General features: G+C 43.7%; 1 protein-coding gene across 1 annotated transcript in view; it reads right to left on the bottom strand.

Annotated features, from left to right (window-relative positions):
* ptprt (protein tyrosine phosphatase receptor type T) overlaps window positions 1-22,881 on the bottom strand; it is a gene marked incomplete at both ends in the record, with an annotated part of 296,589 nt that overhangs the window by 51,149 nt on the left and 222,559 nt on the right. Inside the window, 3 exons of the mRNA XM_080545458.1 lie at window positions 6,684-6,719; window positions 6,903-6,980; window positions 11,653-11,804. Coding sequence (XP_080401584.1) covers window positions 6,684-6,719; window positions 6,903-6,980; window positions 11,653-11,804 — 266 coding nt within the window. The remainder of the gene's footprint in view (window positions 1-6,683; window positions 6,720-6,902; window positions 6,981-11,652; window positions 11,805-22,881) is intronic.

Here is a 22,881-nt window from a genome sequence, read left to right on the forward strand (position 1 = left end):
TTGAATCTGATTCTGAATCTGAATTAATATTTTAACATACATATGGAAATAGCTGTATTGTCAAGATCAGTGGGAGAAGTGCACATTGTTTGAGTTGTGTACACTGAGCACCTTCTGCTTGTCTTTTGGTTGAACCAAAATTATAAATAGCGGAAAACTTATTATGATGCATATTTTCAGTCCTAGTTGTCTATTTGGTGTCTAGGATTAACGATAGTTGTCTGGTGTCTAGGACTAACGATAGTTGTCTGGTGTTTAGGACTAACGATAGTTGTCTTTTTGGTGTCTAGGACTAACGATAGTTGTCTTTTTGGTGTCTAGGACTAACGATAGTTGTCTCTGTCTAGGACTAACGATAGTTGTCTGGTGACTGGGACTAACGATAGTTGTCTGATGTCTAGGACTAACGATAGTTGTCTGTGACTAGGACTAACGATAGTTGTCTGATGTCTAGGACTAACGATAGTTGTCTGGTGTCTAGGACTAACGATAGTTGTCTGGTGTCTAGGACTAACGATAGTTGTCTCTGTCTAGGACTAACGATAGTTGTCTGTGTCTAGGACTAACGATAGTTGTCTCTGTCTAGGACTAATGTGAGAGAAAATTATTATATGTAAAAGACATTCTTCTACATTTAAGATTCAAACTTTGGATGTCTTGGGGCAAAGCTATGGAAGCTGATTTCCTGTTTGTTGTCACACAATAGAACCGGTTTCTCTGCTTGAAGCTTGACATCGGCTGGACGGCGGACACATTTAAATGATTACAAAGACCTGATTGCCCTCTTTTGTCCCGGAGTGGACCAACCCATCTAGAGCAGTTTTGGACCTTTGTGTTGCCCCAGACCCAGTACTCTAAGACCAGACTGAACCAGTTGTGGCTATTGTGTTCCATTTTTACCTTTGTCTCCCTGGGAGAAAGTGGGGGCCGTTTCCCCCCTAGCCTTCATCAGAATCATCTTCATCAATGTACAAGTCCACACCCATTGCTCATGATTGGTCTAAACCTCACCTGAGGGCGGACCCCTTACCTGAAGGTACCTGATTGTATAAATACTGAGATGAAATGAATGATCTGGACTTTACGAGGAACTTTCACTGTTAAGACTTGTCTGACGTGCTTGTAAACTTCCTCCTTCTGCAGAAGATTATTAAATATCTTTTCTTATACATCTTGAAACGAAACAGGCTGCCATTATTGAATAATTTACTCTAACACTAACGATAGTTGTCTCTGTCTAGGACTAACGATAGTTGTCTGTGTCTAGGACTAACGATAGTTGTCTGGTGTCTAGGACTAACGATAGTTGTTTGTGTCTAGGACTAACGATAGTTGTCTGTGTCTAGGACTAACGATAGTTGTCTGTGTCTAGGACTAACGATAGTTGTCTGATGTCTAGGACTAACGATAGTTGTCTGGTGTCTAGGACTAACGATAGTTGTCTGGTGTCTAGGACTAACGATAGTTGTCTCTGTCTAGGACTAACGATAGTTGTCTGTGTCTAGGACTAACGATAGTTGTCTGGTGTCTAGGACTAACGATAGTTGCCTGTGTCTAGGACTAACGATAGTTGTCTGTGTCTAGGACTAACGATAGTTGTCTGTGTCTAGGACTAACGATAGTTGTCTGGTGACTAGGACTAACGATAGTTGTCTGGTGTCTAGGACTAACGATGGTTGTCTGGTGTCTAGGACTAACGATAGTTGTCGGGTGACTAGGACTAACGATAGTTGTCTGATGTCTAGGACTAACGATAGTTGTCTCTGTCTAGGACTAACGATAGTTGTCTGTGTCTAGGACTAACGATAGTTGTCTGGTGTCTAGGACTAACGATAGTTGTCTGTCTGGTGTCTAGGACTAACGATAGTTGTCTGTGTCTAGGACTAACGATAGTTGTCTGGTGACTAGGACTAACGATAGTTGTCTGGTGTCTAGGACTAACGATAGTTGTCTGTGTCTAGGACTAACGATAGTTGTCTGGTGTCTAGGACTAACGATAGTTGTCGGGTGACTAGGACTAACGATAGTTGTCTGATGTCTAGGACTAACGATAGTTGTCTCTGTCTAGGACTAACGATAGTTGTCTGTGTCTAGGACTAACGATAGTTGTCTGGTGTCTAGGACTAACGATAGTTGTCTCTGTCTAGGACTAACGATAGTTGTCTGGTGTCTAGGACTAACGATAGTTGTCTGTGTCTAGGACTAACGATAGTTGTCTGGTGTCTAGGACTAACGATAGTTGTCTGGTGTCTAGGACTAACGATAGTTGTCGGGTGACTAGGACTAATGATAGTTGTCTGGTGTCTAGGACTAACGATAGTTGTCTCTGTCTAAGACTAACGATAGTTGTCTGGTGTCTAGGACTAACGATAGTTGTCTGTCTGGTGACTAGGACTAACGAAGGTTGTCTGGTGTCTAGGACTAACGATAGTTGTCTGGTGTCTAGGACTAACGATAGTTGTCTGGTGTCTAGGACTAACGATAGTTGTCTCTGTCTAGGACTAACGATAGTTGTCTGGTGTCTAGGACTAACGATAGTTGTCTGTGTCTAGGACTAACGATAGTTGTCTGTGTCTAGGACTAACGATAGTTGTCTGGTGTCTAGGACTAACGATAGTTGTCTCTGTCTAGGACTAACGATAGTTGTCTGTGTCTAGGACTAACGATAGTTGTCTGGTGTCTAGGACTAACGATAGTTGTCTGGTGTCTAGGACTAACGATAGTTGTCTGGTGTCTAGGACTAACGATAGTTGTCTCTGTCTAGGACTAACAATAGTTGTCTGGTGTCTAGGACTAACGATAGTTGTCTGGTGTCTAGGACTAACGATAGTTGTCTCTGTCTAGGACTAACAATAGTTGTCTGTGTCTAGGACTAACGATAGTTGTCTGGTGTCTAGGACTAACGATAGTTGTCTGTGTCTAGGACTAACAATAGTTGTCTATTTGGTGTCTAGGACTAACGATAGTTGTCTCTGTCTAGGACTAACGATAGTTGTCTGTGTCTAGGACTAACGATAGTTGTCTCTGTCTAGGACTAACGATAGTTGTCTGGTGTCTAGGACTAACGATAGTTGTCTCTGTCTAGGACTAACGATAGTTGTCTGGTGTCTAGGACTAACGATAGTTGTCTCTGTCTAGGACTAACGATAGTTGTCTGGTGTCTAGGACTAACGATAGTTGTCTGTGTCTAGGACTAACAATAGTTGTCTATTTGGTGTCTAGGACTAACGATAGTTGTCTCTGTCTAGGACTAACGATAGTTGTCTCTGTCTAGGACTAACGATAGTTGTCTGTGTCTAGGACTAACAATAGTTGTCTATTTGGTGTCTAGGACTAACGATAGTTGTCTCTGTCTAGGACTAACGATAGTTGTCTGTGTCTAGGACTAACGATAGTTGTCTGGTGTCTAGGACTAACGATAGTTGTCTGGTGACTAGGACTAACGATAGTTGTCTGGTGTCTAGACTAATGATTGAAAAGTTATGCCGTGTTACTATAGCGCCCCCTTCAGGAACTTTGGCGTCAAAATAGTTGTGAGGGTGTGGATCTCTCCGTGTCTGCCAAAAAGCAAAAAAAGTGACCAATATTATTGCTATTTTTCATGAAAAAGGGAATGATGAGTAATAATAGAAACATCCATTCCAATAGGGTTTTCCCCACCCCGTGGGCTTGCACCCTATTAACAATAAGAACTCAAAGGCAGACCCATCAAAGAGAGCCAGACAAAACAGAAGCAAAACAAAATGAAAGCCACATTAAAGAACCAAACTAGACACTAAAGATAAAAAGAAAACAACAACTCAATTGAGACTAAACAAAATGGCCTGCTTCTGGGCTTGCAGTTACCAGCAATGTGACCATCACCACCTGCTAATATTGGAGCAGCAAATAGTGTGAACTTGAGCGACATCGTTCAAGTGACCTCAGCGTGGTGGAGTGAAGACCCGGGCTCTCTGCAAAGCATTTTTTTAAGAGCACAGCAAACCTACATCGGCATCAAGGTGGTCAATCTAAAAAAAAGGAGATGGAGAATGCAGGGGACAGTGTGAGAGAGAAGTGGTGAAATGGGTTTGACATTTCAATCTGGCCGTGTGTAAACTGAAGGGGAGTCGAGATCAAGCCTGTGCCTCCGCAATCTGAGACTCTCTCAAATCTCAGCATTAGCATTCAACATGGTCACAACTCTCTCCATCTGATTCCAATCACACTCCTGGGCATGTTATTATGAAAAGTGCCATTGCCGTGCACCCCAGACCCCTCATTACATCAATCCCAGTGTGCATCGGGCCCTTAACCACAGATCTACATGGAGGATGGGGGGTGGGGTGGGTAAAATCAATAGATCAATCTAGGCACAGCTTTTATCCAACTTCACTGCAATGGGGTGGTGGAAAACTGGTAGAATGCTGGTGGTAGAATGGTAGAATTGATTTGCATAAGTGGTGAATCTATAACCCCTTTCACACATACAAGCCTTCCCAGTAGATTCCATGGAATTTACCTGGTATGGTGGATGTGTGAACGCGACTGACCAGAGAAATTCAATCAGGCATTTTCCCTGGTCAGGACCATGTATAATTCCATGGAATTTCCATGGAAGGCTTAGGTGTGAACAGAAACCTGAACATTCCCTGGTCCGGCTCGCAAAGGGTTACGTATGTCTGACGTTTTCACATGGAACAAGTGAACCAATCAGGAGTTTCTCACTTTGTACTTTTGGTTTGATCCGCTGATGTTAAGGAGTTGGCTAGTTAACCCACGTCACACATCAGCCAAAGTAGTGATGAATATAATTCCACAACTGGATACTACTTTGTTTCCAATCATAGTTAGCTAGATTACTTACCTAGCTAGATTACTTACTTATCAAATGTACATTTTGTGATATAGACGCATTACGGAGCAGTGCACACAAACCATCTCCTCCCACAGCTGTCCTGCATCACACAGTCAACAGGGAGACGCCCGCAGTGCAGAGCGCATAAGAACTGTCCCAGACCCCGAATATCTCTACTACTAAGTATAATTCCACAGCTGCATACTACTTAATTTCCAATTATAGTGGAGGTATGATATATGGCATATATATATATATATATCATATGGCAGTCTCACGCGCCTGTCTCGTTTGAATCACGTCTACAAGTTCCAGTTCTGCATCCAGTTGAATGTGTGATTCAAGTAGCTCGTGCAAACCCGGGACATGTGTGAAAAGACGCTACCCGGCAATCGTCGGGCATTTAGCTCATTTAGCTCATGTGTGAACAGCAAAAATCACTAATGGACCCGGGTTGGGATTCCATGTAATTTACAGGGAACTATGTGTGAAAGGGGCTTAAGCTAATTACAAGTCTTGCCATATCTTGTCACAATGTACAGTAAGAACACCATTTATTTTGATATTTTTAAGGTGTTGTTTGCTATTGTGTCATTTCAGCAAATGGTTTGAACAAATGGCATGTCTGAAGTTTTTTTTTTTTTTTTTTTTTATATACTTTATTGCAGGACTTTATATTACATTTCACAAGTTCAATTTCACACACTTTACAAGTTTTCTTCACTTGTTTAAGTTCATCCTGCATCATTTTTGTTTGTTTTTTTATTTTTTATAAAGAGAACAAGAAATAAAGAAAATAAAGAATAGAGACTAGAGAGAAAATATAGAAAAAGAAGAGAGAAATTATAGGGATAGAAATAGAAAAGTAAGAGACAAAGGGAGGGGGGTGGGAGGGGTGGGATCGGGGAGGGGGGGGGGGGCTTCCTTCCTACTCATTCATTCGGTCCATTTACTCCAGTTCATAGTGAATTGCTCTTCACGGCCTCCCACTTTGCAAGTAATTCTTTCCATTTCTTTTATCTCTTCAACAGTTTTTTTCCACTTATTAACAGATGGTGGGTTTAAGTCCAACCATTTACGTGTGATTTGCTTTAAAGCCGCGATACGTAGTATGGTGTACAAATATTTATCTCCCTCTCTGTGTATATCTAATGGAATAAAACCGAGTATAATATTGACTGGATGTATAGGATTTTGTAAGGTAAATGTATTTTTTATTTTTACTTGAACTGCCTCCCAAAACCTTTTCAATTTAGGGCATGTATAGAAAATGTGTGTGTGATTGGCTTCTCGTTCCGTACATTTCCTCCAGCATTCTGCATTGCCTGTTGGCCTATATTTTGACAACATTTTCGGTGTTAGGAAGATCTTCATATTTATTTTCCAAGCAAATTCTTTCCAGAATTTTGATTGTGTTGTCTTAAATATTCTTTTGCATGCTTCTTTCCAATCGTCATCCGTAATTGTTATTGCTAATTCGTTTTCCCATTTTTCTTTAGTGTTATCTTCTTGTATCTTGATTTCTTGCATGATTTTGTAAATTTTTGAGATTTTTGTCTTTTCACTGTTTCTATTTTTGATCAGATATTCCATTAGTATATGTGATCTTTTTTCCTGTCTCCTCTGCTGTGTTATAAGGTAGCTTCTAATTTGTAAGTACTTAAAAAAATGGCTATTACTTATATTAAATTTATTATGTCTGAAGTTTTGACGTACAGTATGTGATGTATTTCAAACATTTATTGACAAAGTGTTGCAGGTTCAGTTTACATCAGACTTAACAACCCCCTTGAGGGAAACGTATGGATCTGTACATTACAAAACCAACATGAGAGAGGACACTTACCTAGCGACGCGGTGGCCGGGACGGGCTCCTTGGACACTACGGAGGGACGAGACACAGGAAGAGTTAGTACGCACCAACGACATCACAGTTTAGAACTCATATCACAGCTGATGACCCAGTATAGGGTTTATGTTGCTCAACATGTCATTCTTTAAAGAGACCCAAATGAGCACATTCGCTTCATTACAAACTAGACCTCTTCAAAGATGGCAGCTGTACCTGAGTAGTAGGAATTCAACAGTGATTTGCTTTGCAGCGTTTTGCCTTGCACAGAGAAGGAGCAGGGAGAAGGGGATGCTGAAGGGGAGAAACACAGAAGGGAGAGGATTAGAGAACTCAAGGAACACATGCAACGGAACAAATAAAAAATGCACCATGGGTAGACACATAAAAGAAAGGAGGTGGAATATCTCCAAATCAGGGGAGGCTGGTGGAGGTAATAATTGGGGACAGGCTCGTAAACAATGCATCATGGGTACACAATGCATCATGGGTACACAGACACACAGGTACATGTGACCATTAAGGTAAGTCTACAGTACATCAACAGAATATAACTAAAAAGACATACACTGTGTGTCTAAGGCAATGTGACATGAACAGGCCATATCTAAGCGACTTGTAAAAACACAGTATTTATATACTACGTTTTCCAAACTTTGAGACCACTCCAAATGTTTCTTAAATCAGCATCCCTACAGCCATTCCATTCCATTCCAGTGTCATTGAACTCCAACACAGGCACACCTCATTCTACTTAGTGAGGTACTGATTAGGTGATCACCTGAATGGAATATTATTTAACATGGAAAGGTATAAAAAGACACTGCTGTGGTCATCACTATCCTTTTGCAATAGGACCAGCTGGATAACTGAAAATAGTGCTACTAGTACCTCAAAAGTTATGGGAATCATAAAAATAACGATTGACCATGCCAAAATAATTGAAAGGAAACGTTTTGGGTGAGGAAAAGAAGGGTTCACTTCTGGCTTTCCTGGCGGAGGGATACAGTGGGATACAGGCGGAGGGATACAGTGAGCATCAGGCGGAGGGATACAGTGAGCGTCAGGTGGAGGGATACAGTGAGCATCAGGTTGACTGGCGGAGGGATACAGTGAGCGTCAGGTTGGCGGAGGGATACAGTGAGCGTCAGGTTGGCGGAGGGATACAGTGAGCGTCAGGTTGGCCTTCCTGGCGGAGGGATACAGTGAGCGTCAGGTTGGCGGAGGGATACAGTGAGCGTCAGGTTGGCGGAGGGATACAGTGAGCGTCAGGCGGAGGGATACAGTGAGCATCAGGTTGACTGGCGGAGGGATACAGTGAGCGTCAGGTTGGCGGAGGGATACAGTGAGCATCAGGTTGCTTCCATCCTTAACATTTCAAAGACGGCGGTTGTTAAGAACAAGGTCAAGCAGGAGACACTGGGGACAACAAAGCTACAGACCGGCAGAGGGCGAAAACGGCTTTCCACAGACCAGGACGACCGCCAACTCATTCGAATGTCACTCAACAACTGTAGGATGTCATCAAGTGACCTACAAAAATAATGGCAAATGGCAGCTTTTACACTGGATTTCAAGCAACGTGGATTCTGTGCCTCTCCTCTCTTCCTCCAGACTGGGACCTTGATTTCCAAAGGAAATGCAAAATTTACTTTCATCAGAGAACATAACTTTGGACCACTCAGCAGCAGTCCAGTCCTTTTTGTCTTTAGCCCAGGCGAGACGCTTCTGACGCTGTCTCTTGTTCAAGAGTGGCTTGACACAAGGAATGCGACAGCTGAAACCCATGTCTTGCATACGTCTGTGTGTGGTGGTTCTTGAAGCACTGACTCCAGCTGCAGTCCACTCTTTGTGAATCTCCCCCACATTTTTGAATCGGCTTTGTTTCACAATCCTCTCCAGGGTGCGGTTATCCCTATTGCTTGTACACTGTTTTCTACCACATCTTTTCCTTCCCTTCGCCTCTCTATTAATTTGTTTGGAATTTGCAGTCTAATTTGCAGTCTTCCCCATGATTGTGTAGCCTACAGAACTGGACTGAGGGACCATTTAAAGGCGTTTGCAGGTGTTTTTAGTTAATTAGCTGATTAGAGTGTGGCACCAGGGGTCTTCAATATTGAACCTTTTCACAATATTCAAATTTTCTGAGATACTACATTTGGGGTTTTCATTAGTTGTCAGTAATAATAATCAAAATTAAAAGCAATAAACACTTGAAATATATCAGTCTATGTGGAATGAATGTATACATTATACAAGTTTCAGTTTTTGAATGGAATTACTGAAATAAATCAACTTTTTGATGATATTCTAATTATATGACCAGCACCTGTATATGTATATATATATATAATTAATATTATTATTAATATTAATAATAATCTATATCGTTAATATAATCTATATTAATCTAATCTAATCGTATGTAATACAGTATATACATAGTATGTATATATTCTGTCTAATTGTGCATTTAATGTATGATTTGCTGCAAAGCCAAAAGGATAAGAAGGTTTTCTACTACTTCTATTTGTAGTACTACTACTAGAATAGAGCGGTGCATGTGTCCATCTGTTACAGGTGATGGGTGAGTCTATGGGCCCTATTATGCACTTCTTAAGTTGCCGTCTTAAGTGTTAATTAAGACGCACCGCCAGGTTAAGACCTACCGCCACCCTTATTAAACTCCCGTGCATATATTGCTCATTGTGGGAGTGTTCATATGTTAATGAAGTGCACTAGGCGCCCCTGCTATTATGCGATCTGACTTTGCTCCTATCGCTAAGAAGTGGTTTGAAAAGTTCTTAAGTTTAGACTTCATGCACGTTTTGAAACACGAGCGCGCCTCCGCGGTTTGCGCATACATGTGGGCACACATGAACACGCACGTGGCTCCACGGCAAGACGTCAATTACGGTCACAGTATAAATGCTTTATTTCAGAAGGGAGAGGCAGAGAAGCGCGCTGACCTCCTTCTTAGGACTTCCATAATAGCATAGTGCTAATGACTCAACGCAGCCGGTTCTTAAAGGGAATGGCACCTGGCACGCTGATTGGGTTGATTGAGAAGACGCCCAAAACACACCCATGACTAATTTCTTTGCTTAGCGCCGGGTTTTAGGCGCCCACTACAGCACGCATAATAGCAAAGTGGCCTTGACCACGCCTCCACGTCTTAAGTTTAGATCTACCGCCTCGTCTTATTGATGAAGTGCATAATAGGGCCCTATAACTGTTACAGGTGATGGGTGAGTCTATAACTGTTACAGGTGACGGGTGAGTCTATAACTGTTACAGGTGATGGGTGAGTCTATAACTGTTACAGGTGATGGGTGAGTCTATAACTGTTACAGGTGATGGGTGAGTCTATATCGCACTGTGTGACTCTCACTGTATAGGGAGGAAGATGAGTTAACCCTTTGAACAACGCACTTTCAGCCCACGATAAAAGGCTGAGAAGGATATCCATAGGACTGTGACGCACAGAGTTTCTATTCCACAAGTGATATCTCATACAGTGATATCTCATACAGCGGACTGTTTCATCTGCCTCTGGTACCCATGCAGCAGTGTGTTTGGGTGAGCCACAAGGTATCACTGATATGGCTTTGCGCCGCCGTGCTTCCCATACTAATGCTCAATGCTCAAATATCTTCTCTTTTCTTAGAGAACATTCCGTCCCCATACAGTATGCTAATGTAGCCATGACACTATACTAGAAAAAAGTGCTTTCACAACAATGTATAGGTACCAACAATGGATGTATCAGGAGAATAGAATAACAGAAAAGGTTATTTGCCGGGGTCTGTGTAAATATTAGATCCGTAGCGCTGCGTTGGCATTTTTCTCTGCCTCATTAGGCATAACCTGCACCCTACACCCACTGACGTGCCCTGTTCCAATGGCCACATTACACTATATACATAATGATATGAAGGAATAATGAACTAGGTGTTGTACAGGCGGAATACTAATATAAAACTGTGTTGGAGGCCTTGCATTAAGTCTGTGTGGTGTTAAGGATTTGTCAGCTTCAATCTTTAAATGACATGCTCAAAAGCAAACCAAGAACTGTCAGTTCAGTTCATCATTGGGTTATTGGCAGAGTTATGAAGAAAGTCATTGTATATTATGAGATGGAGAGAAATCTAAAGGCTGATACTAGTATATCTGCATTGGAGACATATACTAGCATAATATCATTAACAATGGACTTGGATTATTAGCCATCTAGACATGTTCATGGCACATCCCCTTTCCTCCCGAGGTTTTAGATGCCGAACAGGAAACTCTGCAGTATGCCTAACAACTGAGTATGGCCAGAGTGGCGAAGGCAATTACTGTTCATAATAGACAACTTATTTTTCTCAGGCTGACCTGAACTTTCAAATTACTCTTTCCCCAAAGGCCAGTGTGACATATTCTTCAGAAAAAGCTTGCGAAAGAGCCTTTCTTAATTACAACCGCTGCACAGCAAGCTGGACCTCACTTACACTCATGGAACACTTTATTAGGAACACTATATTAATACTGGGTAGGGCCTCCCTTTGCTGTCAAAAACAGCTTCAATTATTTGTGATGACAATTCGGGTTCATGATGACATGATTGCATCACCCAATTTCTGCAAATCTTTCAGAGACACTTTGAATCTCCCGTTCTACCACATCCCAAAGGTGTTCTATTGGATTCAGATCTGGTGAATGGGAAGTGCCATTGAAGAATACTTAACACATAACCTGGATTACTATTGCTATTTAACAGGGCTGTACCACTACGCACCATTACCAATAATGTTGAATTCAATAATGTTGAATGTTGAAGTACAGAAAGTACTAAAAAGTATTAGAGAATACCCATTCTTACCACATCATTCCTTGGTAAAAAAACAACAACAACGATATATACCACTATAAACAGTACAGTGAAATAAAGTACAACCACAAAACATTTCACCAGTGGACTCACAGAAGCCGTTGAGGTCCTGGTTGCTGGTGGAGAAGGGGTCGTCCTTGTGCAGCGTGCTGACCTTGGTGGTGGTCTTGTCGGCAGTCCCCACCGGACCCATCTCCCTCTGAGTGCTGCTGCTAGCTGTTTCTTTCTGCTTCTTGGCCAGTTTTCTTCACCCGACCCCCCAAAACAAACCACGAGTCAGTCAGAGAGACGAAGAGACATCGTACATCGTCCAAGTAAACACAAACAGAGAGAGAGCAGTGCATCTTCCAGGTAAACAAAAACCACACAAACCAAGGGAGTAAAAAAAAAAGAAAATATGGCAGCCTTGTTATACACATTGCAGTATCTAGTTAGATGCGCAAGCGAAACATGTGAATGCCTCCCTTACAGAAGAGGATACCATTTTGGGTAAATTGAATAATCTGCAATGAATTTCCATAACGCTAAATTTGTATTGTTTCTGATTTTACCATTTTGAGATTTGGTATTGACATTTGTGGGCTTCATAGGCATCACTACCCTACCTGTGACTGGTTGGAGACTGCCATGATCCATTAGGTGATTAGGTGATCAAATACATTTTGTTTTTGTTTTTGTTTTTTGATGATACTATGAAGTCGGAAGCTAGCCATGTGGGACAAAGCAAATCAAGCACTTAGGTTTTACTACACTATAAGAAAGTAACTCACAATTATACTGGATTTGAAATGGGTTTCGACATTCTGCATTCTACAACAGTCTACAGTCTCTTAAGCATTAATTTGATGGAGAAGTCCCCCGCTGAAGAGAGAAAGACTGTGTAATTGGCTGTCACTGCTGTGTTTATTTATATTGGAGATATAACAGAGAGGCAGGACTGATGTCATTGCGGTGGTGAAGGTGTAGGTGGAAGCCTGGAACTGAGACAGTTGCTGTGTTTTTCAGACTCTCACATGAATATTCCATCAAAATCAGGGTAAAAGAAAAGATTGAAGCCTCTTCTTCTCTTACCAGGGCAAAGCCTTCCACAAAGCACCTTTGGGAAACTATCATATCACATCAGTCTTTAAGCAGGACACGTCTGGTGCGATACAGTCAGAACTCGGTTTCCATTTGCAAACAAATGGTGGTAATTTGTTTCCACAGCGGTGGAGGCTGAGGTGAGAGGTGAACGCTGCATTGACACAATCTCAGTGTCAAGAAGCAATAACAGGAGGGTCAACTCTGTAGGCACCCTCCACTTCTTTCCCAATTACCTTTTCAGGTCGTAATATAGTGGCAATAAGAAGCTGTGTCTGATATTGCCCTTGTTTGTGCGTGTTTGTGTGTGTGTGTGTGTGTGTGGTTATTTTTACTTTCAAAGTGGGCAGGGATAACTATTGTCGTGGGGATAAAGGAGTGTAGGGAGAGATGGAGTTATGGAGGGATGGAGGGATGGGGTATAGAGGCATGTTCAATGGCGCCGGAGTGAAAGAAGAAAGGAAGAAGGTGAATAAGAGAACTGCATGAAGGGGAGAGGGGGGAGAGGGAGACACTGTAGAGGGAATAGAAGGTGAGATGGAGAAATAGAGAGAGAGAGAGAAGAGCGGGTGGGGAGAGAGAGCATGGGGGTGGGGTGGGGGGGTTGGCGGGTGCAGCGACACAGAGCCAGCAGTGATGCCACATATCAGTTTTACTACCGCAGTGCTCTCTGTTCTCTGGTGTGAATTACCACTTCTCTCTGTGCTATCTGTCTGGCCTGCTGTTGCCCCTCTCATATCCCGTAACCTCCCAAACCAAAGCTTGCACGACAAAGAGAACCTTCGGACCGTAATTAGAGCCAAGAAGGACTAACTATCGTGTCTGTAAGCTGTGAGTCTGCAGCTTTCGAGGGCTACCAGGGCTGATTATCATGTCCATAGTGTGAGTGTAGAAGGGATTCCCATACCCATCATGCAAAGAACCGCACCTTTTAAAAATTGATATTTGATTTAGTTGTCAACAAACCTGAATTCCACTTGAAATAAAACAAGGACATTTAAAATAACTGGGACACTACAAAGAAGAAATCAAGTTCTGCGCCAAGACTACCATGTGTATGATGTGGATCTAGGAGGACAGTCTATGACTCTATGTCTAGTGGAGGGCTAGCTAGCAGGACACTACAGCACGTCTATGGTCTTTAATGATAACACATCTTTTCTCCGATTCGCACCACTTTCATCCCAGCCACTCCAAAGGTCACCAATATCTCCCAATTACAGGATTCCTCTCAATTGTTCATCCTACTGGATATTCCTATAATGGACTCATTTAAATGACAAATTCCTTGCATATTATAAATGGCAATGAAGAAGATCTTCATGAATCATCAATGTCAAACCAACACTTCATTAAAGGTAAGGTTAACCTGCTGAGTATTGGCCTGCATATTATAGCATACGTATTTTTAAAAAATATATAGATAGATTTGATTTAAATATATGCTCACTGGTTAACAGCAAACACCCCGGCCCTCATGACTAGCCAAGGTACTCAGATTGAGGTCTGGAGACCTCCATTTGTTGACGTTAGCGAACAGTGTAATCATTGAATTAGATCAATACTGCAAATAAAGATTTAACTGGTTGGGTTTAGTCATGAATTAAGAATCATTAAAATATCACATTTTGTATTTCAAACATAAAGCTACACACAGCTATACATCTATAACATATTGACCACATTGGTGTAACTATACATAGCGCCAACTGTAAAAAAAATAAAATAAACCTGTGGTCAAATATATATATATATAAATAATAATATACTAATATATAGTAAAGAAATATAGCTCCAATATAACAAGTAAAACAGGACACAGTCCACTGACCAATGCGTGGGCTCTATACTCCACCATGCACACCACATTCAAAACATGATGTTGTCTCCTGGCTTATAACTTGCAATCAAGTTATTCCTTAAACTGTTCCAAATGTCTGTAATGGTCTCCCTGTGTGTGGATACCATGCCCTTATCAACCAGACACACATACCTGTAGCCTACTGTAGTCTTCATACACACACAGGTGGTGACAATATGGTGCTTCTAATAGACTGAGAGCAAAATACTGTCTTGAGTAAAACAAATGTATGAGTAAAAGTTACAGTGCTTTCGGGAGCAGGTGTTAAACGTGGGTTTCACAAATAAAGTGTTATTTTATTCAAGTGTCACATTACTCCTATGGACTTCTGTCTGGTATGACTAGTGTTAACTGTCTAATCGAGTTGAGTTCTGGTGAAACTGTTAATGAAGTGTAACGTTGGCGATGGAAGGAGGAGGAAGCAGCAGCCAGCCATTGGGTGTGAGGTGAGTCAGTCAGCATGTTGTAGCAGGATGGGTGAGGAGACACAGGTGGGCCATCGCAGCATGGTCGACATGCAACGCACACTCAGCCACACACACACACACACACCCACACACACATATATATATATATACACACACACACACACACACACACACACACACACACACACACACACACACACACACACACACACCGGAGAAGGGAAACTAAGAGGAAGCATAATGGTCTGAAGGATTGCCTTACATAAATAGTGTGTGTGAAAGTCATATTATTTCCTGTAATAGAACTTGTGTGAAAGCCTCGGAAAGTATGACACACACATATCACAACTGAACTATGATAGAACAATCTGTGACATTTCTGGGTGTTATGATTGATAGGGAAGTTATGATTGAAGAAAGTACAGATATTAGAAGATAATAATAGGCATTGTCCTTCATTTGTTGTAGGATCCCAAGAAATACAGTAGTCTAAATGTACCAACAACTAATGTTTGCCCAATATAAACAATAAGGGATACAAACTTAAAGGAAGTGAATGGCCTTTGGTGGCTGACAGCACATCCTGAGAGAGCAGGGGAAGGGAAGAGGGAGATGACGTGTATTCTTCTATTTAGTATCTCAGGATAATAGGTCAAACGGATGTGGAGAAGGTATTTGTTCCACCAGTGAGTAAGGTATGGAGGGAGACAGTATTTGTTTCCGATCTCAGTGTCGTGGTTAGTACAGTAGATCTCAGTGTCGTGGTTAGTACAGTAGATCTCAGTGTCGTGGTTAGTACAGTAGATCATGTGGACAGGGACACTGTATTTGTTTTACTACTCTAGGGAGTGTCTCAGTGTTGTGGCTACCTAGCTAGCTAGCACTAGCCTATAGGCATCACAGTCAGGCAGGATGACCTGGCCTGCTAGGTAACAAAGTGTTCTACCAGTCTATGTTGTGGATAGTAGATAAAGTGAACAGGACTACGGTATTTACTCTACCAGTCAAGGGAGTGTCTAAATGTCGTTGGCTAGCTAGCTAGCACTGCTAGCCATTCAGTCAGGACGACAGCTGCTCATGAGAAGGCTCCAGGCAATGACCGCTGGGAGCAGGCAACAAACCTTCATCTATATTTCAAGAGTTTCTAGGAAAATAAGGGGGAAAATACCGAACAGCTGGAGAACTGGGGATTCAAAACCCTTTACAGCCTTCTGATGATGTCCTGTAAACACCCTGAAGATATACTTCGCCCTAAGCAAATTAAATAATTAATCCGGTGTGAAATACAGCCAGCTTTGTAATAGCCAGGTTTTAATTGCATAGATTAAGCATAAAGAAGGGATTTCTAGAGGGTCAAAGATCTCAGGGAGTTTTCAATCTGTTCACGATCGAAACCCATCGACCATAAAGTAAGATTCTCTGAGACAGGGAGCTAATATTTTCCATACAGGTCTGAATCGTGTGGAAAGGTAAATGGGGCATACCCCCATGTATATCTTAAAATTATAGCAGTAGTAATAATACAAATTGGGTAATAAGCAAAAATTGTGCTCTAAAGGAAAATGCTGGCCTTTGATATAGGGAAATAGGGGTAGTCTACAGTAAGGGGCATTTAACACTAGAACAGCCATGGGTGGGGTCATTTGACCCTGTGTGTAAACATGTTTTTATGTCTTTGCACTCGATCAAATTTCAGGCTTTTGCAAACAGTACAAATGGGGGAAAACTCAAATGTATGTCTCAATCAAAAGTGTGTACATTGCACTACAGTTCCATGGTAACATAATTCCCTGTCAGCTAATCAGTGATTTTGAATGAGTGTATCAAATCAAATCAAATCAAGTTTTATTTGTATAGCGCATTTCTCACAAGATGCGACTCAATGTGCTTTACATAATGACAGAGCCACAAGCAGGAAAAGGTAAAAAACCTGTACACTGTGTAGCCAGGAAAACTCCCTTGCAGCCCTCTACTCATAGAGCGACTACTACCAGTTTGCCTACCAGCACACAGCAGCGGACCCCAAACACCCGAGGGGGCCCCGCCGCCCCACACACCCGACCCGCCCAACCACCAGCACACCCGGCCCAGCCAAGCAAGCACAGACCATAATAGCCCCGCACCAGGCTAGCCAAGCAGGTGCCCCAGCGGCGGAACAGACCAAGCACACGGGGCGGCCGGGGGCCCCCGAGGAGAGGCCCGAGGACCACCGGCGCATAGCAAGCAAGCAAGGGCCAAAAACCTGTACACCATGTATCCAGGAAAAGTTCCCTGCATGTTATCAGCGAAGTAATGAACATGATAGGCTGAAAAAAAAAAGCATGGTGGTAGCAATAAAGATCAATGTTTCTGCAGCTTCTTCACAAAGACACCATGTTTTGCAGTACTGTCTGAAGAGAGAGGTTCCAATACATGTAACGCTAGACACGGCTATAGATGTTCTGTTTGTAGGTGCTGTGATGCTTCATCCACCATGGCTTAGTTGGTTCAGTCTAAACCGCATTGCATTGCATTATGTTCTACAGTATACTTAAGCACAACTAACCTGGAAAAATGATCTAATACAGAAAATGTATTTTGCCAATGCAATATTATCACTGTACAGAGTATGTATGGATGTTCCCTTTTTGGAGCATAAACAGTAATGGGGCAGTTTAACATCGTAAGGGCTTCAGATGAGGGCTGAATGGTTTGGGAATACAAGAAGATGAAAAACAATAAACAAAATATACCGGATAATGAAAATATAATAAATATCAAATTGGGAAAAGGTCTTTCATTAATGCTACTTACAGGTAATAAGAGTAGGAATATGCATTTCTTCTGAAGCATGAAGGTAGGCCAGTGGGACAAAATTGAGCACCCAAAAAAAGGACAAACAGATTTCATTAGTTAGTTATCTTTAGCACCCGCGTCAGGAGGAGCTGATGGAGGAAATGTCAAGAACGGTTAAAAACACATTGAAGTGCTGCTGGCCTGGGCTTGTCTGTCTGCCTATCTGTCTGTCTGCCTATCTGTCTGTCTGTCTGTCTGTCTGCCTGTCTGTCTGCCTGTCTGTCTGTCTGCCTGTCTGCCTGCCTGTCTGCCTGTCTGTCTGTCTGTCTGTCTGTCTGTCTGCCTGTCTGCCTGTCTGTCTGTCTGTCTGTCTGCCTGTCTGTCTGTCTGCCTGTCTGTCTGTCTGTCTGCCTGTCTGTCTGTCTGCCTGTCTGTCTGCCTGTCTGTCTGCCTGTCTGTCTGTCTGTCTGCCTGTCTGCCTGCCTGTCTGTCTGCCTGTCTGTCTGCCTGTCTGTCTGTCTGTCTGTCTGCCTGTCTGCCTGTCTGTCTGCCTTACTGTCTGCCTGTCTGTCTGTCTGTCTGCCTGTCTGTCTGTCTGTCTGTCTGCCTTACTGTCTGCCTGTCTGTCTGTCTGTCTGTCTGTCTGTCTGCCTATCTGTCTGTCTGCCTATCTGTCTGTCTGTCTGTCTGTCTGTCTGCCTGCCTGTCTGCCTGTCTGTCTGTCTGCCTATCTGTCTGTCTGCCTATCTGTCTGTCTGTCTGTCTGTCTGTCTGTCTGTCTGTCTGTCTCCTGTCTGCCTGTCTGTCTCCTGTCTGTCTGTCTCCTGTCTGCCTGTCTGTCTGCCTGTCTGTCTGCCTGCCTGTCTGCCTGTCTGTCTGTCTGTCTGTCTGCCTGTCTGTCTGCCTGCCTGTCTGCCTGTCTGTCTGTCTGCCTGTCTGCCTGTCTGTCTGCCTGTCTGTCTGTCTGCCTGTCTGTCTGTCTGTCTGCCTGTCTGCCTGCCTGTCTGCCTGCCTGTCTGTCTGCCTGCCTGTCTGCCTGTCTGTCTGTCTGCCTGTCTGCCTGTCTGTCTGTCTGTCTGCCTGCCTGTCTGCCTGCCTGTCTGCCTGTCTGTCTGTCTGTCTGCCTGCCTGTCTGTCTGTCTGCCTGCCTGTCTGCCTGTCTGTCTGTCTGTCTGCCTGTCTGTCTGTCTGTCTGCCTGTCTGTCTGTCTGCCTATCTGTCTGTCTGTCTGTCTGCCTGTCTGCCTGTCTGTCTGCCTGCCTGTCTGCCTGTCTGTCTGTCTGTCTGCCTGCCTGTCTGTCTGTCTGCCTGCCTGTCTGTCTGCCTATCTGTCTGTCTGTCTGTCTGTCTGCCTGCCTGTCTGTCTGCCTGTCTGTCTGTCTGCCTGTCTGTCTGTCTGTCTGCCTATCTGTCTGTCTGCCTTACTGTCTGCCTGTCTGTCTGTCTGTCTGCCTATCTGCCTGCCTGTCTGTCTGTCTGCCTGCCTGTCTGTCTGCCTGTCTGTCTGTCTGTCTGTCTGTCTGCCTGTCTGTCTGTCTGTCTGTCTGCCTGTCTGTCTGTCTGTCTGCATGTCTGTCTGTCTGTCTGTCTGTCTGCCTGTCTGTCTGTCTGCATGTCTGTCTGTCTGTCTGCCTGCCTGTCTGTCTGTCTGTCTGCCTGTCTGTCTGCCTGTCTGTCTGCCTGTCTGTCTGTCTGTCTGCCTGTCTGTCTGTCTCCTGCCTGTCTGCCTGTCTGTCTGCCTGTCTGCCTGTCTGCCTGTCTGTCTGTCTGCCTGTCTCCTGCCTGTCTGTCTGCCTGTCTGTCTGTCTGCCTATCTGTCTGTCTGCCTTACTGTCTGCCTGTCTGTCTGTCTGTCTGCCTGTCTGTCTCCTGCCTGTCTGCCTGCCTGTCTGCCTGTCTGCCTGTCTGTCTGTCTGGCTGTCTGCCTGTCTGTCTCCTGTCTGTCTGTCTGTCTGTCTGTCTGTCTGTCTGCCTGTCTGTCTCCTGCCTGTCTGTCTGTCTGTCTGTCTGCCTACCTGTCTGTCTGTCTGCCTGTCTGTCTGTCTGCCTGTCTGTCTGCCTGTCTCCTGCTTGTCTGTCTGTCTGCCTGTCTGTCTGCCTGCCTGCCTGTCTGTCTGTCTGCCTGTCTGTCTGTCTGTCTGCCTACCTGTCTGTCTGTCTGCCTACCTGTCTGTCTGCCTGTCTGTCTGTCTGTCTGTCTGCCTGTCTGTCTGCTTGCTTGTCTGCCTGTCTGTCTGTCTGCCTGCCTGCCTACCTGTCTGTCTGCCTGTCTGTCTGTCTGTCTGTCTGTCTGCCTACCTGTCTGTCTGTCTGCCTGTATGTCTCCTGCCTGTCCGTCTGTCTGCCTGTCTGCCTGTCTGTCTGTCTGTCTGTCTGCCTACCTGTCTGTCTGCCTGTATGTCTCCTGCCTGTCCGTCTGTCTGCCTGTCTGCCTGTCTGTCTGCATGTCTGTCTGCCTGCCAGCTTGTCTGTCTGCCTATCTGTCTGTCTGTCTGCCTGTCTGTCTGTCTGCCTACCTGCCTGTCTGTCTGTCTGTCTGTCTGCCTACTTGTCTGTCTACCTACATGCCTGTCTGTCTACGTGTATGTCTGCCTACCTGCCTGGCAGCCTGTCTGTCTGTCTGTCTGTCTGTCTGTCTGTCTACCTTTCTGTCTGTCTGTCTACCTGTCCATTCGTCCATCAATCTACCTGTCCATTTTCCTGCCTGTGTCTGTCTGTCTGTCTGTCTGTCTGTCTGTCCGGCCCTCCTCCGTCTGTCTGTCCGTCCATCCATCAGTCTGTCTGTCTGTCTGTCCAGGTGTATGTATCTGTCTATCTGTATGTGAACCACCCTACATTAAGTGTAGGATGTCCCTATAGTCTCTGACTCCCACTACTCTCTAGGTCTAGGCTCTAGTCGGAACCCTGCAGCCATATAGTAGGAAAAAAAAAGAAAAAGCATATTTGACCAGCATTTAAAAAGAAAGAAATAGCACATCTGGCTCCCCATCAAGTTAAAGCTCCTTGAATGAGATGGAAATGTCTGAGTAGACAGTGAGGGGTTGGAGGACAGAGAGATGAGAGAGAAGAGAAGAGAGGGGAATGGGAGTGTGGGAGTAAGAGGGAGGGAGGGAGGCCAGGATTGGGTGTTTTAATGACATACTGTTCTGCCATTCTGTTTTGTGAGATGGAGAAAGACAGCAATGCTGTAGTACTCTGAATGCTTTAGGAATGCTGTCGAGCCTGTGTGTTGAAATCACTGTGTGTGTGTGTGTGTGTGTGTGTGTGTGTGTGTGTGTCTGTGTGTCTGTGTGTCTGTGGGTGTGTACGTGCTGCGGTGTGTTTGATGTCTCTGTTGCTGATGTACAGAAGGGTTTCGTCTGAGAGGCAGTGCATTCACGGTGACATGCAACGAGCGCTGATGGAGTTAGCAGCAGAGATGAGAACTGAGAAGCAGATGGGATCTGTTGTTCTGTGGTGAGGTTATGTAGCTAAGTCCTTCAACGCGTTGACATCCAGCACACCAAAGCAGTAAGTGTGTGTGACAAACCTCTACATCATTTCCCTTGAATCTCTCCTTGACGAACACTAATGAGTTTAGTATAGCCCTTGATGCAAATCGACTACTGTAGTTACGGTCTACAGTGTTTGGATTATTATGAGGGGGGGGGGGGGGTACAGCTGTGATAGATACTGAGCTGCTAGATATGTTTGTGCAGATGTCGCTGGTAAAATTAGAAATTGAGGCATGCCGATATACCGCAAGTACAGTTGCCTATAGCAGGATGTACACACCAGGCATGTACACATCAAACGGTCAAAATCATCCCCCTTCTAAAACTGCCATCCCCCCTTTCCATCCCTTATGTCATTTTATCAATGAACGTGGAATTACTGCTATTTCAACATTTAGTTTTGAGTAAAATACTGCGGGCGAGGGGGCACGCACACATGCAATGACATTTTTACCAAGTCACTGACACTGAAGTCACTGACACTGTGGGGATGCTAAATTGTTAATGCTAATTGTCCCCATATGATAAAATCCACCATCCCCCCTGATTTTCTTTTACAACTTGAGTACTGACAGTTTACCTTTAACACTAGAACAGCCATGAGTGAGTTAAGAAAAATGTTCTATCTTTGCACTCGATCAAATTTCAGGACCCTCCTTTCATGACTTCTAGATCTGTGCGTTCTACCTCCCAGTATCCTAACATTTTCAAAATCACATCAGGATAAGTTAGTATAAAGCTATTTTTCCGTTGTTCTGTGTAGGAAGCAGGCAAATTGACAAGCGGCCAACTAGTGGTCGTTGTGTGTAAATAGCAGCTTGAGCATTGTAAAGAGGCGGCTCTTTTAGTAGGTAAAAAAGGCATGTCTGTTCTAGTGTTAAGGTTATGAGACCTTCTGACACATTTAGACTTTAAGGTGAACTACCTCTTTGTTCAACAACAGTTCGATCGAACATACGGACCTGTACAGGCTGGACCCAGATATACAGTTTCTAGATGATGTATGATTCAATGCAGAGTTGCCCTTCAGATTTGCCCTCTCTATGACAGTCCTATCTCTCTACTGCAGCCAAATATCTTAGCTCGTTCATCTATGAGTGTGTATCTGTTTACCCATCTCTGTAATGGCTTGTTGGCATCGTTTCCCCTGATGTTGCACTATCGGCTCACCAGGGAGGTGGAGAGTTGGAGATCTCGTACAACACGAGAACAGGAGGCTGAATTACAGACGAATACGAGTAGAGCTGAGAAAAAAATGTATCTCCCCATCTCCTATTTAGAGATTTCAGATATAGCATCCATCCACAACTGGGGATATATGATCCAAGTGTGGTGGTCCAGATATTTCTGACCCAGAGACGTTTCCCTCATGGAGATTTTCACTTGACTCAGATATCACTAGTCAAACTGTTCTGACCTTTGGTAAACCCAAATAAAACAAAACTTCTGGAGAAAAAATCACTACCAGTTCTACTCCCATTTGGTACATTTAGTACCATTTAGAAGTATGAAATGTGTGAAATAAATAACACTGTCTCGTTTTTATTCTTTCGCCCTGACTGTGAAGAAATGGAAATACAGATGGATGCTGTCTGGCTTCTATGTGCCATAGTCATAAAATGGTGATTTAATAAGATAGCTGGAATACAGAGCATGGCTGACACAGCTAAAGTCAGCCACTTTG

This window comes from Nansenia antarctica, assembly GCF_963989245.1.
Source record: "Nansenia antarctica genome assembly, chromosome: 15".
NCBI classification, from domain to species: Eukaryota; Metazoa; Chordata; class Actinopteri; order Argentiniformes; family Microstomatidae; genus Nansenia; species Nansenia antarctica.